The sequence below is a fragment of the Mirounga angustirostris genome, unplaced genomic scaffold, assembly GCF_029215605.1.
Source record: "Mirounga angustirostris isolate CCGP_5_RB_7025 unplaced genomic scaffold, mMirAng1.0.hap1 SCAF_17, whole genome shotgun sequence".
NCBI lineage: Eukaryota > Metazoa > Chordata > Mammalia > Carnivora > Phocidae > Mirounga > Mirounga angustirostris.
In genome coordinates this window covers 1,865,087-1,879,393 of record NW_026991725.1, presented here as the reverse complement: position 1 = coordinate 1,879,393, position 14,307 = coordinate 1,865,087, and the positions used below count along the sequence as shown (strand labels likewise).

The 14,307-nt window shown below is 40.1% G+C and overlaps 2 protein-coding genes across 8 annotated transcripts in view; one reads left to right on the top strand and one right to left on the bottom strand.

The window, feature by feature from the left end:
• SMYD4 (SET and MYND domain containing 4) overlaps positions 1 to 3,160 on the bottom strand; it is a 51,540-nt gene extending 48,380 nt beyond the window's left edge. For 3 of the 5 annotated variants that reach the window (XR_008507222.2, XM_054510988.2, XM_045889618.3), the window contains exons 1-2: positions 2,878 to 3,160; positions 1,819 to 1,964 (exon numbers count right to left, since the gene is read on the bottom strand). Coding sequence is in view for 3 of the 5 variants with exons in the window: in XM_054510988.2 (XP_054366963.1) it covers positions 1,819 to 1,952 (134 nt within the window). In the remaining 2 variants the exon portion in view is untranslated. Of the gene's footprint in view, positions 1 to 1,818; positions 1,965 to 2,816 lie in introns of those variants that run through there. The other 2 variants (XM_054510989.2, XM_054510990.2) reach the window with 2 other exon arrangements.
• A 111-nt stretch (positions 3,161 to 3,271) lies between these two features.
• Positions 3,272 to 14,307, top strand: part of RPA1 (replication protein A1) — a 73,962-nt gene continuing 62,926 nt past the window's right edge. For all 3 annotated transcript variants that reach the window (XM_064582363.1, XM_045889621.2, XM_064582362.1), the window contains exon 1: positions 3,272 to 3,429. In XM_064582363.1, the coding sequence (XP_064438433.1) occupies positions 3,274 to 3,429 (156 nt within the window). In that variant the 5' untranslated portion in view covers positions 3,272 to 3,273. The remainder of the gene's footprint in view (positions 3,430 to 14,307) is intronic.

Below are 14,307 nucleotides of genomic sequence, written 5' to 3'. Positions count from 1 at the left end.
CTCTTAGCTTATAGAGGCTTCCTGCATTCCTTATGTGGTCCCCCTCCATCTTCAAAGTCAACACAAGCACATTCACATCTCATGGTTTGAATCTCTTTGAAGTTCCTTTATGCTACCAGCTGGAAAAAAATGCTCTGCTTTTAAAGATGTCACCTGACTAGGCTAGGACCACTCAGATAATTGTATCTCAAGGTCAACTTCTGGTGGGGGGGCATCAGTTTTTGAAGTCGGCCTACCCCACCCTGCAATAATTTCCTACTCAGAGTCAAAAGACAAGGCACTTAGGGCCAACATGATTTGTGCCACCTGCTATCCCCCAATCCCCATGCCTCTCTGATGTTATTTCCTGCTCTTCTCCCTTTGGCTTATTCTGTTCACTCACACTAGCTTTCTTGCTATTGCTTGAACATGCCAGACACACTCCCAACCTGGGATCTCTGTCTGGAGTACTCTTCTCTCAAATATCTGATTTGTTAGCTTCTGTATCTCCAAGACTTGGCTCAACTTCCACCTTTTTTTTTTTTTTTTAAGAGAGAGAGAGAGAGCGTGTGCACCCAAGTGTGGAGGGCCAGAAGGAGAACAAGAGAATCTTAAGCAGGCTCCATGCTCAGCATGGAGACTGACGGGGGGCTTGATCTCACAACCCTGAGATCATGACCTGAGCTGAAATCAAGAGTTGGATACTTAACTGACTGAGCCACCCAGGTGCCCCTCAACTTCCATCTTTTCAATGAGACCACATCTGATCACATTATTTAATACTACAATCTGCACTCTCACTCCTGGCACTGCCTATTTCCCTTACCCTGTTCTATTTTAATTTTTTTTCTATTATACTCAGCACCTTTAAATACTATATACTTTGCTTATTTATGTTTATTGTCTGTCTCTCCTTGCCAGAATTAAGCTCCTCAAGGGTAAGGATCTGTGTCTATTTTTTATTTATTTTTAAAGATTTTATTTATTTATTTGACACAGAGAGAGAGCACAAGCAGGGGGAGCAGCAGGCAGGAGGAGAGGGAGAAGCAGCCTCTCCGCTGAGCAGGGAGCCCGATGATATGGGGCTTGATCCCAGGACCCTGTGATCATGACTGGAGGAGCCGAAGGCAGCTGCTTAACCAACTAAGCCACCCAGGTGCCCCTGTGTCTATTTTTTATTCACTAATGTATTTTTCTTTCTTTTTTTTTTTTTAAAGTAAGCTCTACTGCCCAATGTGGGGCTTGAACTCATGGCCCTAAGACCAAGATTCACATGCTCTACTGACTGACCCAGCCAGGCGCCCCTCACTAATGTATTTTTTGTGCTCTAAGCATCTAGCACAGTGGCTGGCACCAATAAAAATTCACTGGATGTTTTGGGAAACTCTTGTTTCAACTTTCTATATATGTATGTACATACTAGGTTGTGATAATAAAACAGTATTTTTACTGAGAATAGTCAAGAGAGTTTGAAAAATACTGGGGTAAGACTATATGACTTAAGTCCTTTCTCAATTTTAGCACTTACAAATTTCTATGTGTAGCTAGTAAATGTCCACTACATCTTTTGGGAGATGGCAAAGTTCACAGTCGAGTTTCTGTAGGAAGGCATTGAATACTGAAACATAACACTGACACCAAAAAAGCCATTAGCATCCCTGCCTGTTCTATAATAGTAGGTTAGGAAAACCTGGAAATAGCAAGAACTGCTGAATGCCCCAAAATATAAAAATCTGAACTTAATCCTTCCATGAAAAGGAGACAGAACTTGAGACCAAATGACAAAACAGAACATTTCTTAGATCAAGATTTCTTAGGTTAAAGCTTTCACACACTTACTGAAGCAGCGAAGAGGAGTGAAGAAAGATATCCCTTAAAGTGTCTGCCGTAGAAATTGTGTCCTGAATGGACTTTGGGAGCAAAGACCACTTCTGAAATATGTATGATTTCCACTCATCCACAGGCAGATCCATTCTACTTTAGGTCTATAAAATGAATAATAAGGAATTCAGATTTCTACAAATGCACAATTCTAGAAAAAAATAAAGATTTCACTCAAGCAAATGTGAAGCAACAAAATCAATTCTTGTGGTCTTTTTCTGTGATTTACATGCTGAGGATCTATTTTCTCTCACACCTATTCACTGAACATTGTTTTATTCAGAAATATTTACTGAAGGCCTACTTTGTTCCACACACCAGGCTTGCCTCTTAGACCTCCATCTTCCCAAGCTCAAGTCAGAAACCTGAGACATCCCAGATTTTTCTCTCTCCCTAGCTACTATTAAATTAACAAATGTTTCTATCTCTCACACAGTTCAATCCCCAGATCAATCCCCAGATCATTCCTTTAGTTCAAGTCCTCACCATCTCTCGCCTGGCATCCTTTCCAGGATAACTAGTCTCCATGTCCTCAGTTCCCTACCCTACCCCCTAAATTCAATTCATCCTCCACACTGAAACAGATGTCAGTCCTCTGCCTTAATCAATGCTCCTCCAAGCATTTAGGGAAGCCCAGTACAAATTTGACCCCCGGGCTCATTTTCTAATGCCCAAGTCTCACCTCTTCCTTTGTACCCTACTATTCTGAGCTACTTAAAGCTATCCCCAGCTTGCCTGGCTATTCACCTCTCTAGTTTTTGCATAGGTTATGCATTCTTCCGGGAGCATCCCTACCCTCAGAGTCCACCTCGCAAATCTGCACACACCCTTCAAGACCAAGTTCAAATGGCACCTCCTCCAGGAAGCCTTCCCTGATTTTCCATCTGTGCGTGCAGACACACTTTGCGTCTCTCCTGAGGCCCATATTATGTCTACCTGGAGTTAGGGCTACTCACTGCGGTAACTCCCTCGACAGACTATGCTCTCCTCTGAGGGCAGGGACCGGATCCTATTTACCTTCGGAAATTCCCCACTGTGCCAAGCTCAGGGTCTAGCAATGGCGGGAGCTCGGCACTCGGGTTGCTGAACGAATCGTTACTGCTTTGCCTACGGTTAGCAGCAGAGCTATCAGGGAACAACTCTAACTCTCTTCTGGGCTCACAGTCGGTCTGCCCGTCAAAGGCCGAGCCAGGTTTTTTCCCCCGAGGACCGTCTCGGAAAGCTTCCGGTACAGGACCTCGCGCCCAGAGAAAGAACCCGCGTCATCCTCGGCGCGCCCCACGGCTCGGGGCCCCGCCCCAGGCGCAGTCGTCGGGTGACTAGGTCCTGAACCCGGGCTCTGGTACGTCACGTGGGCTACCTCGGCCAATGCGGTGGCTGCTCCGCCCCTAAGCCCGCCCCTGTGACTTGCGCATGTCAGAAGACGGGGGTGGTGCCTACAGCTACTTGGCGCAAAAGCTTTGGAGCGCGTGGGGTCCCGTAAGTGAAGCAGAGGCTGCGGAGAAGCCGGAGCGCGCGAGTTGGCGCGGCGCAGTCATGGTGGGCCACCTGAGCGAGGGGGCTATTGCGGTGAGGAGACGCCTGCGGGCAGGCGGGCTGGGGTGGCGGTGGGCCCTGGGGTTGTGGGGGTGGGGAAGGGAGAGAGGAGCTGGAGGCGATGGGGAGAGAACGCGGGAGGGGAAGATAAGGGGGGGGACCGTCGGGTGACTCCCTAAAATTCTCACCCTCTGCTCGAATTTTTACTGTCGTCTTTTAAACATGTCCATGTTTTTTTCTACTTAAGAAAACGAAGCAAAATTAACTTGATCGTCCCCCATCGCCCTCCTGCGGCCACTCCCTATCTCCTCCCCGTCCCCTATGCACTGCCAAACTTCTCGAGTTGTCTGTTTTCAGCTCACCTGCCGTTAACAGACTCCAATCCGTTGTTCCCTCCATCACTATAGAAAGAACCCTCGGCAAGAACCCTGGCAGAAGTTAGCGGTGCTTCCAAGTCGTTAAATCTAACAGACACTTTTCAGTTTTTAACTTAACCAGAATTCTCAGTAGTGTTTGAGAGTTACTTGTTTTGAGCAGTTTTGAGCATTACTTCTTTTTATAACACTCTCTTTTGGCTTCTATGGCTTGGCTTGGCTTTCCTCGTTTTATTTGCCGGTCCCTCATTGTCAGTTTTTGTTTACTCAAGGTTATGTTTTAGGCCCTCTTCTACCAGGACAATCCCATTACCAACTATGTCAGTTGCTCACACATTTTTTTGTCCGGAGCCACCTTTATTCTGAAAGATAAACCTCTGTAATATGTCTGCCTACCTGATACCTCAAAGGCATTTTATATTCAACATGCCCCAAAGCAAATCCGTTATTTTACTAAGTTTGGGCCTCTTGGTGTTCCCTATCTCGATGAATGGCACCATTATCCATTAAGATATGCTAGCCAGAAACTGTGGAATCATTCTTCCTGCAAACTTCCATCACCTTAGATGTTCAGTCCATCACCCAATCTGGTGTTTTACCTCCACACATACCTCTTAAATCCATCTACTTCTCTTCTTCCACTCTGGCACCATTGTTTCTTGCCTGGACTACCGACTTCCACCCAGCATAACCTCCCCTCCCACGCCCACACACCTTCCCATCACTGCATATTCCCACTTGTTTTCTCTTCCTTTCCAGCCTTTTTGTTGTTGTTTTTTTATTTTTTAAATTTTAACTCCAGTATAGTTAACATACAGTGTTCTGTATGGTTAGCGGCAGAGCTATCAGGGTCTAGCAACTGCGGGAGTACAATATAGTGTACAATATAGTGATTCAGCAATTCTGTACATTACTCAGGGCTCATGAAAAGTGTACTCTTTAATCCCCTTCGCCTATTTCCCTCATCCCCCCACCCACCTCTCTCTGGTAACCATCAGTTCTCTATAGTTAAGAGTCCGTTTCTTGGTTTGTCTCTCTCTCCCTTTTTCTCCTTTGCTCATTTGTTTTGTTTCTTAAATTCCACGTATGAATGAAAGCATATGGGATTTGTCTCTCTCTGACTGACTGACTTTGCTTAGCATTATACTCTCTAGCTCCATCCATGTTGTTACAAATGGCAAGATTTCATTCTTTGTTATGGCTGAATAATATTCTATCGTATATATGTAACATATCTTCGTTATCCATTCATCTACCAGTGGACACTTGGGCTGCTTCCATAATTTGGCTATTGTAAATAATGCTGCAACAAACATGGGGTGCATGTATCCTTTTGAATTAGTGTTTTCATATTTTTGGGAAACTACCCAATAGTGCAATTAATGGATCCTAAGGTAGTTCTATTTTTAACTTTTTGAGGAGCCTCCATACTGTTTTTGCACCTGTTTGCATTCCCACCAACAGTGCACGAGGGTTCCTTTTTCACATCATCCTTGCCAACACTTGTTTCTTGTGTTGTTGATTTTAGCCATTCTGATAGGTGTAAAGTGATATCTCATTGTAGTTTTGATATGCATTTCCCTGATGATTCATGTTGAACATTTTTGCATGTGTGTTGGCCATCTGTATGTCTTCTTTGGAGAAATGTCTGTTAATGTGTTCTGTCCATTTTTTTTTTTTTTTAAGATTTTATTTATTTATTTTGAGAGAGCGAGAATGAGAGAGAACACATGAGAGGGGATAGGGTCAGAGGGCAAAGCAGACTCCCTGCCGAGCAGGGAGCCCGATGCGGGACTCGATCCAGGGACTCCAGGATCATGACCTGAGCCGAAGGCAGTCGCTTAACCAACTGAGCCACCCAGGCGCCCTGTTCTGTCCATTTTTTAATTGGGTTATTTGTGTTTTGGGTGTTGAGTTGTAGCAGTTCTTTATATATTTTGGATACTAAGCCTTTATCAGATCTGTCATTTTCAAATATCTTCTCCCATTCACTAGATTGTCTTTTGGTTTTGTTGACTGTTTACTTTGCTATGCAAGAGCTTTTTATTTTGATGTGGTCCCAGGAGTTTATTTTTGCTTTTATTTCCCCTGTCTCGGGAGACCTATCCAGAAAGATGTTGCTATGGCTGATGTCAGAGAAATTACTGCCTCTGCTGTCTTCTAGGATTCTTATGGTTCAGGTCTCACATTTAGATCTTTAATTCATTTTGAGTTTGTGTTTGTGTATGGTGTAAGGAAGTGGTCCAGTTTCATTCTTTTGCATGTTGCTGTTCAGTTTTTCCAAAACCATTTGTTGAAGACTGTCTTTTTCCCATTGTATATTCTTTTCCTCCTTCATTGAAGATTAACTGACCATATAATTGTGGGTTTATTTCTGGGTTTTCTGTTTTGTTTCATTGATTTGTGTGTCTATTTTTGTGCCAGTACCATACTGTTTTGATGACTATGGCTTTGTAATATAACTTGAAGTCTGGAATTGTGATGCCTCTGGTTTTTCTTTTTCAAGATTGCTTTAGCTATTTGAGGTCTTTTGTGGTTCCTTGCAAATTTTAGGATTATTCTAGTTCTGTGAAAAATGTTATTGGCATTTTGATAGGGATTGCATTAAATGTGTAGATTGCTTTGGGTAGTATAGACATTTTAACAATATTTATTCCTCTAACCCACGAGCATGGAATGTCTTTCCATTTCTTTGTGTCTTTTTTCTTTTTTTTTAATTTAAATTCCTGGTATATTCCATACTCTTGCACATTCTTTTCCCATCTCCCTGTGTAGTTCTTCACTCTCCCCTCCCTGGCTAACAATCTTCAAATTTCAGCTCAGTTAGTTCTTCAGAGAAGCCTTCCTTGACTTACTAGCCTAATTCCCTTTATTTTGAGACCCTAATTCCTGCTTGTTCACTTATTAGCTGTGTGACTTTGGGCAAGATACTAAACTTTGCCTTTTCTCTTCTGTAAAATGAGGGTAATGATACCTGGTACCTATTGCCTAGGGTTAGTGGGGAATTAGGTGAGCTATTACATTTAAAGTGCTTAGTCCATGCCTGATACACAGTAAATGCTCAGTATATGTTATCTCTTATTAATAATCACAGATGTAATTTTATACTTATTTACTTTTTATTTGACTAATATTAGTTACTTTCTGTCTTCCCCACTGGATGTAGATTCTTTGAGGCCTGAAATTACATCTTTTTTTGCTCAAAATAGTCTCCTAAATATCTGGAGCAGTGCTGGCAAGTTTTAGGTATCCAGTAAATGTTTGCTAGTTGCATTTGAGGCAGTGAAAAGAAAGGGACAGAGATGAATGGGGAAGAACAGTTGGCAGAGTGGAGTGACTATTTGAATAAATTAGGAACAATTAAACCTGAGAAGTGATTGAAAATTGTAGTTCTCATTTACTTATAGCTGCTACCTTGTGCTTAAAAAAAAAAAAAAAAAAGATTTATTGGGATGCTTGGGCGGCTTAGTGGGTTGAGTGTCTACCTTTGGCTCAGGTCATGATCCTGAGGTTCAGGCATCAAGGCCCACATCAGGCTCCTTGCTCAGTGGGAAGCCTGCTTCTCCCTCTGCCTGCTGCTTCCCCTGCTTGTGCTCTCTGTCTCTGATGAATAAAGAAATAAAATCTTAAAAAAAAGAAAAGTTAAGAGAGAGAGAGCAAGAGCGTGCGACTAAGCCACCCAGGCGCCCCACCTTATGCCTTTAAGACAAATTAAGAATTGTTCTTCACTTTTATTTATTTATATTTATTTTTATTATTTTTTTGTTCTTCACTTTTAGAAAGAATGATTATGGTGTTAATAATTTGATTGCTTGGTTTTTGCTATATTCAAAACTTTGGAAACATATTTCCAGGGTTAGGTCAAGTATTAAGTTTTATTCATAAATGACAAAGAAAATTTTTGTGTTTGTGGTGACAGTGTGGAGAACCTTTGCCAACTCTGATTATCATCAGCTAAAGCAAGTAGTATCATTTTAGTTCAAAAGACACAGGCCCAAAGGGTAAGCAACTAACACAAATAGTAGAGGCATTTGGGGCAAGAGCTAATATCATAAAAGAGATTATGCATGGAAGTATTGTGGTAAATCGAATAAATAGCATTTGTATCTTAATTTATTGGGTAATATAAAGAAAAGGGAAAGGAACTAATATTTTTGCCTTTTCCAATGTGCCAGATACTTTATCTATAATAGTCAGTACTTACAGTAATCCTGTAAGGTAGATTTTCATAATTACCTGCATCTCACAGATGAAGAAATTAAAGTGCAGAGAAGTTAAATAATTTGTCAGTGAGGTGAAGATTTGAATGCATGTGCCCTTGACTATTACATTCTGTTGCTTTGTATTTCTTTAATTGAAGTATAATTGACATACAGTATTCTATTAGTTTCAGGTGTTCATCATAGTGATTTGGTATTTTTATACATTAGGAAATGATCCCCATAATAAATCTGGTTACTGTCTGTTACCGCACAAAGTTATTACATTGTTACTAAGTTCCCTGTGTTGTGCATTACATCCCCATGACCCATTTATTTTATATCTGGAAGCCTAAACCTCTTTTTTTTTTTTTTTTTTTTTAAGGATTTTATTTATTTATTTGACAGAGAGCACAAGCAGGGGAAGCGGCAGGGAGAGGGAGAGGGAGAGGGAGAAGCAGGCTTCCTGCTGAGCAGGGAGCCCAATATGAGGCTTGATCCCAGGACCCTGAGATTTCAACCTGAGCCAAAGGCAGATGCTTAACCAGCTGAGCCACCCAGGCGCTCCAAGCCTGAACCTCTTAATTCCCTTCACCCATTTCACCTGCACCCCCAGTCACTCCCCACTTTTATAACTAATAGTTTGTTTCCTGTATCTATGAGTTTGTTTCTGTTTTGTTTTGTTTTATAGATTCAACATGAAATCATGTTATTTGTCTTCTCTGTCAAGCTTATTTCATTTAGCATAATACTGTCTAGGTCCATCTATGTTGTCACAAATGGTAAGATTTCATTCTTTTTTATGGTTGAGTAATACTCCTGCATGTGTGTGTGTGTCTTTATCCGTTCATCTCTTTATGGACACTTAGGTTGCTTCTTAATCTTGGATATTATAAGTAATGCTGCCGTGCACATAGGGTTCATATATCTCTGAATTGGTGTTTTGGTTTTCTTCAGGTACATACCCGGAAGTTGAATTGCTGGATCATATGGTGGTTTTGATTTTTAATTTTTTGAGGAGCCTCCATACTGTTTTCCATAGTGGCTGCACCAATTTATGTTCCCCACCAACAGTGTACAAGGGTTCCCTTTCATCCACATCTTTGCCAACACTTCATACTTTTTGTCTTTTTGATAATACTCAATCTTTGGTTTTGGTTTGCATTTGCATGATGATTAGTGATGTTGAGGATTCTATCTATTGGCCATCTGTAGGTCTTCTTTGGAAAATGTCTATTCTAAAGTCTTTTGCCCATTTTTTAAATTGGGTTTACTTTGTTTTTGTTTTCTTTTTTAAAGATTTTATTTATTTATTTGAGAGAGAGAGAATGAGAGACAGCATGAGAGGGAGGAGGGTCAGAGGGAGAAGCAGGCTCCCCGCCGAGCAGGGAGCCCGATGTGGGACTCGATCCCAGGACCCTGGGATCATGACCTGAGCCGAAGGCAGTCGCCCAACCAACTGAGCCACCCAGGCGCCCCTACTTTGTGTTTTTATAGGTAATGTTAATTTGGAAAGTTTAAGGGAATTTTGTCTTAAGTGTACATATCATGTTGTATTACCCAGAAGATTTAATCTTATAATCACTTTATGATGACACAAATTAAAAAGAATAATAAATTAATACATGCATGTGGTTTTAAAATCAAATAGAACAGAAAGGTGTTTTAAGAAATTACTGACTTTTTGGGCGCCTGGGTGGCTCAGATGGTAAAGTGTCTGCCTTCGGCTCAGGTCATGATCCCAGGGTTCTGGGATCGAGTCCCACATCAGGCTCCCGGCTCAGCGGGGAGCCTGCTTCTCCCTCTGACCCTCTCCCCTCTCATGCTCTTTCTCTCTCGCTCGCTCTCTAAAAAATAAATAAAATCTTAAAAAAAAAAAAAAGAAATTACTGACTTTTTGCTCCACCCTGCCCAAGTTCTGTTCCCTAGGAACTTAAAAAAATCACCTTTACTGAAATTCAGTGTGATTTACACTTAATAAAAACTGTAATGTATATAATAAATGTATATAATAAAAACTCATCAAGATGTTTTCAGTTTGATGAGCTTTGGCAAATGTATACACCATTCCAATCTCCTGTTCCTTCCCTAGTCCTTCTTCCAGCCTAGGTAAACCAGAGTTTTGACTTCTGGTTTTTATCTCTAAAGGTTAGTTTTGACTATTCTGAAACTTGATGTAAACTTGTATCTGGCTTCTTTGTCTCAGCAAAATGTTTTTTGAGATTTATCTCTGTCGTTTCAGTAGTTTGCACCTTTTATTTCTGCGTAGTACTCTATTGTGTGAATAAACACAATTTGTTTAATTGACCTGGTACTGTTAAACGTTTGGGTTATTTTCATTTTTTGGCTATTATGAGTGAAGATGGTATGAACATTTATGTACACGTCTTTTTATGGAAATATATTTTCACTTCTCTGGGATAAATGCCTAGGAGTGTAATTGCTGGGTTATATGTTAAGTGAATATAAGAAATTGCTAAACTGTTTTCCAAAGTGATTGTGAGAATTCTAGTTGCTCCATATCCTTGCCAACACTTAGTTTTATCAGTCTTTTTAAGTTTATCCTGGTGAATGTATAGTGGTATTTTGCATCTACATTCATGAGTTGTATATAGGTCTGTAGTTTTCTTTTTTCTTTTTCTTTTTCTTTTTCTTTTCTTTTCTTTTATTTTTAAACAGAAAGAGATACAGTGAGAGAGGGAGCACAAGCAGGGGGAGTGGCTGAGGGAGAAGCAGGCTCCTGGCCAACCAGGCAGCCCGATGTGGGGCTTGCTCCCAGGACCCTGGGATCATGACCTGAGCTGAAGGCAGACACCTAATGACTGAGCCACCCAGACGCCCCAGTTAGTTTTCTTTTTTAGAATGACTTTGTTTTTTCTATGAGGTAAACCTAACATCATAAAATGAGTTGGAAAGTGTTCTCCTCTATTGCCTGACATAGTTTATGCAAGATTGATATTTTTTTGTCTTTACACGTTAGACAAAATTTACCAATAAAGCCAGCTGGACCTAGTGTTATCTCTCTTGGAATATTTTAAATTATAAATTCAGTTTCTTTAATGGATATAGTACTGTCTAGATTCTCCACATTTTGTATGTTAGTTTTGATAATTTGTGTTTTTCAAGGGACTTACCCATTTAATCTAAGTTTTTTTAATAAAGTTGTTCCTAATATTCCCTTATTATCTCATGTATGTATAATCTAATATATATGTGAATTATTGTGATGCATTTTTCATTTCTTTTTTTTTTTGCATTTTGCATTTCTGATATTGAGAATATTTGTTTTCTTTTTCTTTATCAGACTAGTTAGAGGTTTATCAATTTTGTTGATCTTTTCAAAGATCCAGCTTTTGGTTCAATTGTTTTTTCCTGTTTATTCATTTTCTATTTTATTGATTTTTGCTCTTTCTTTCATTCCTTCCTTCTACATGCTTGAGTTTATTCTTTTTCTGGCTTCTTATGGTGGAAGCTTAGATAATTGATTTTGGACCTTTTTTCTTTAAGCATTTTATTTTTTTAAGATTTTATTTATTTATTTGACAGAGACACAGCGAGAGAGGGAACACAAGCAGGGGGAGTGGGAGAGGGAGAAGCAGGCTTCCCACGGAGCAGGGAGCCCGATGTGGGGCTTGACCCCAGGACCCTGGGATCATGACCTGAGCCGAAGGCAGACAGACACTCAACGACTGAGCCACCCAGGCGCCCCTTCTTTAAGCATTTAAAGCTTTAATTTTCCCTCTAAGCATTTCTCTAGTGAGTCCCATACATTTAGATAGATTGTATTTTCATTTTCATTCTTTTAATAATACTTTCTATTTTCTCTTGTGATTTCTTTGCAAAAGATGGGTTATTTAGAAGTTTATTGTTTACAAGGTGCCTTGCTGGCTCAATAGGTAGAGCATGCGACTCTTGATCTCTGAGTTGTGAGTTCAAGCCCCAAGTTGGGTATAGAGATTACTTAAAAAAAAAAAAAAAGAGTTTACTGTTTAATTTCCAAGTATTTGGAAGTTTTCTAGATATCCTATTGTTAGGATTTTTAGTTTAATTCCAGTGTGGTCAAATAACATACTCTCTGAATTCAGTCTTTTAACATGTATTGAGACTTGTTTTATTTCCCAGCATATGGAATCTTGATGAAAATGTTATAGGTGCACTTAAAAGACTGTGTATTCTGCAATTGTTAGATTATCTAATTAGGTCAAGTTGGTTGATAGTTTAATCTTTCATATTGTTCTACGTATATTTTTTGTCTATTTGCCCTATCATTAACTGAAAGAAGAGTGCTGAAACCACCAATTATAATGGTGAACTTCTCTATTTCTCCTTTTAATTCTGTAGGTTTTTGCTTCATGTATTTTGAAACTTTGTTATTAGGTGCATATATTTATCATTGTGTCTTCTTCAGGAATCAACCCCATTATTATGAAATGTCCTTTTTTATCTCTGGTAATATTCCTTGTCCTGAAGCCTTCTTTGCCTGCCAGTAATAATACATCTTTTTTCAATGTTTCATTTTTAACCTCTCTATATTTGAAGTACATTTCTTGTAGACAGCAAATAGTTGGATCTTATTCATTCTGATAGTTTCTGCCTTTAAATTGGAGTACTTGAACCATTTACACTTAATATAGTTACATGTTTAGGTTTAAATTTTTCATTTTGCTGCTTTTCCCATCTGTTTGTTGTTGTTTAGCTTTTCCTGACTTCTGGATTGAGTATTTTTTATGATTTGAATTTATTTCCACTATTGATTTATTAGCTGTATTCTTTGCTTTACTTTTTAAAGGATTGCTTTAGAGCACTTCATCTTAGTTCGGACTACTATTATAAAATAGACTGGGTGGTGCAAACAACAGATTTAGTTCTCATAGAGGCCGGGAAATCTGAGATTGAGGTGCCAGCAGATTCAGTTCTGGGTGGGGGCTGTGTTCCTGGCTGGAAGCTGCCATCTCACTGTGTGCTCACGTGACTGCATCTTTGTGGGAAGAGAGGGCTCTGCTGTCTGTTCCTCCTCTAAGGGCAATAATTCTGATATGGGGTCTTCATCCTCATGACCTCATTACAACTAAGTACCTCCAGGGGTGCCTGGGTGGCTCAGATGGTTAAGCGTCTGCCTTCGGCTCAGGTCATGATCCCAGGGTCCTGGGTTTGAGTCCCACATTGGGCTCCTGGCTCAGTGGGGAGCCTGCTTCTCCCTTTGCCTGCCCCTCCCCCTTCTTGTACTCTCTCTCTCTCTCTCTCTCTGGCAAATAAATAAATAAAATCTTTAAAAAAAAAAAATCTAAGTACCTCCAAAGGCTCCCATCACACTGGGGGTTAGGGCTTCAACATATGAATTGGGGGAGGGGAGACACAAATATTTAGTCTAAAACGCAGTGGTTCTCTCTCTCTCTCTTTTTTATTAAGTACAGTGGATACACAACATTATCTTAGTTTCAGATGTATAACACAGCAATTGGACAACTCTGTATGTTATGCTACACTCAACATCAAACATTTTGATCTTAGAATACTCTTTTTATTTAAAGGTTTTATCTATTTACTTAGAGAGAGACAGAGAGAGAGTGAGCGTGTGCTCAAGCAGGGTGAGGGACAGAGGGAGAGCATCTCGAGCAGACTCCATGCCCAGTGCCCCATGCCCCGTGCCCCTGAGCCTGACGCGGGCCTGAGCCAAAATCAAGAGCTTGACAGACTGAGCCACTCAGGCACCCCAATCTCAGAATACTCTTAAAAAATCATTGCCCCTCTACCCCCAAGAACTTTTTTTTTGTGAGATATCTACCTTACCATATTTGAAATTATAACAGATATTTTATAAAAATATTTATACATTTAAGATAATAATAAACTGCTAACATAAATGTTTTGTGAAAAACAGCTATATATTTCAAAACAAATAGAAAATTGATATTGTTTTACATTTTTGCACATTGCTTTAGCATCTGGCTTTAGAAGATATGGCAGCTAGATTTTCATATCAGCTTCTGCATTTGGTATATTGATATTTTTTGGGGGGGTGATCTATATAAAGGAAATCTGGCCTCAGGTATGTAGTTGGAAAAAGAGGGAGTATTTTAATATTTCAGGCTTCTTTTTTTGATCCTTGTGATATTGTAATATTGTAATATAATAAGAAACATATATTTAGTCTTGGGGCACCTGAGTGGTGTAGTCAGTTGAGCATCTGACTCTTGGTTTCAGCTCAGGTCATGATCTCAGGGTCCTGGGATCAAGCCCCACGTCCAGCTCTGCACTCAGTGCAGAGTCTGCTTGAGATTCTCTCTCCCTTTCCCTCTACCCCTCGCACTCATGCTAAGGCGCGCACGCTCATGCGC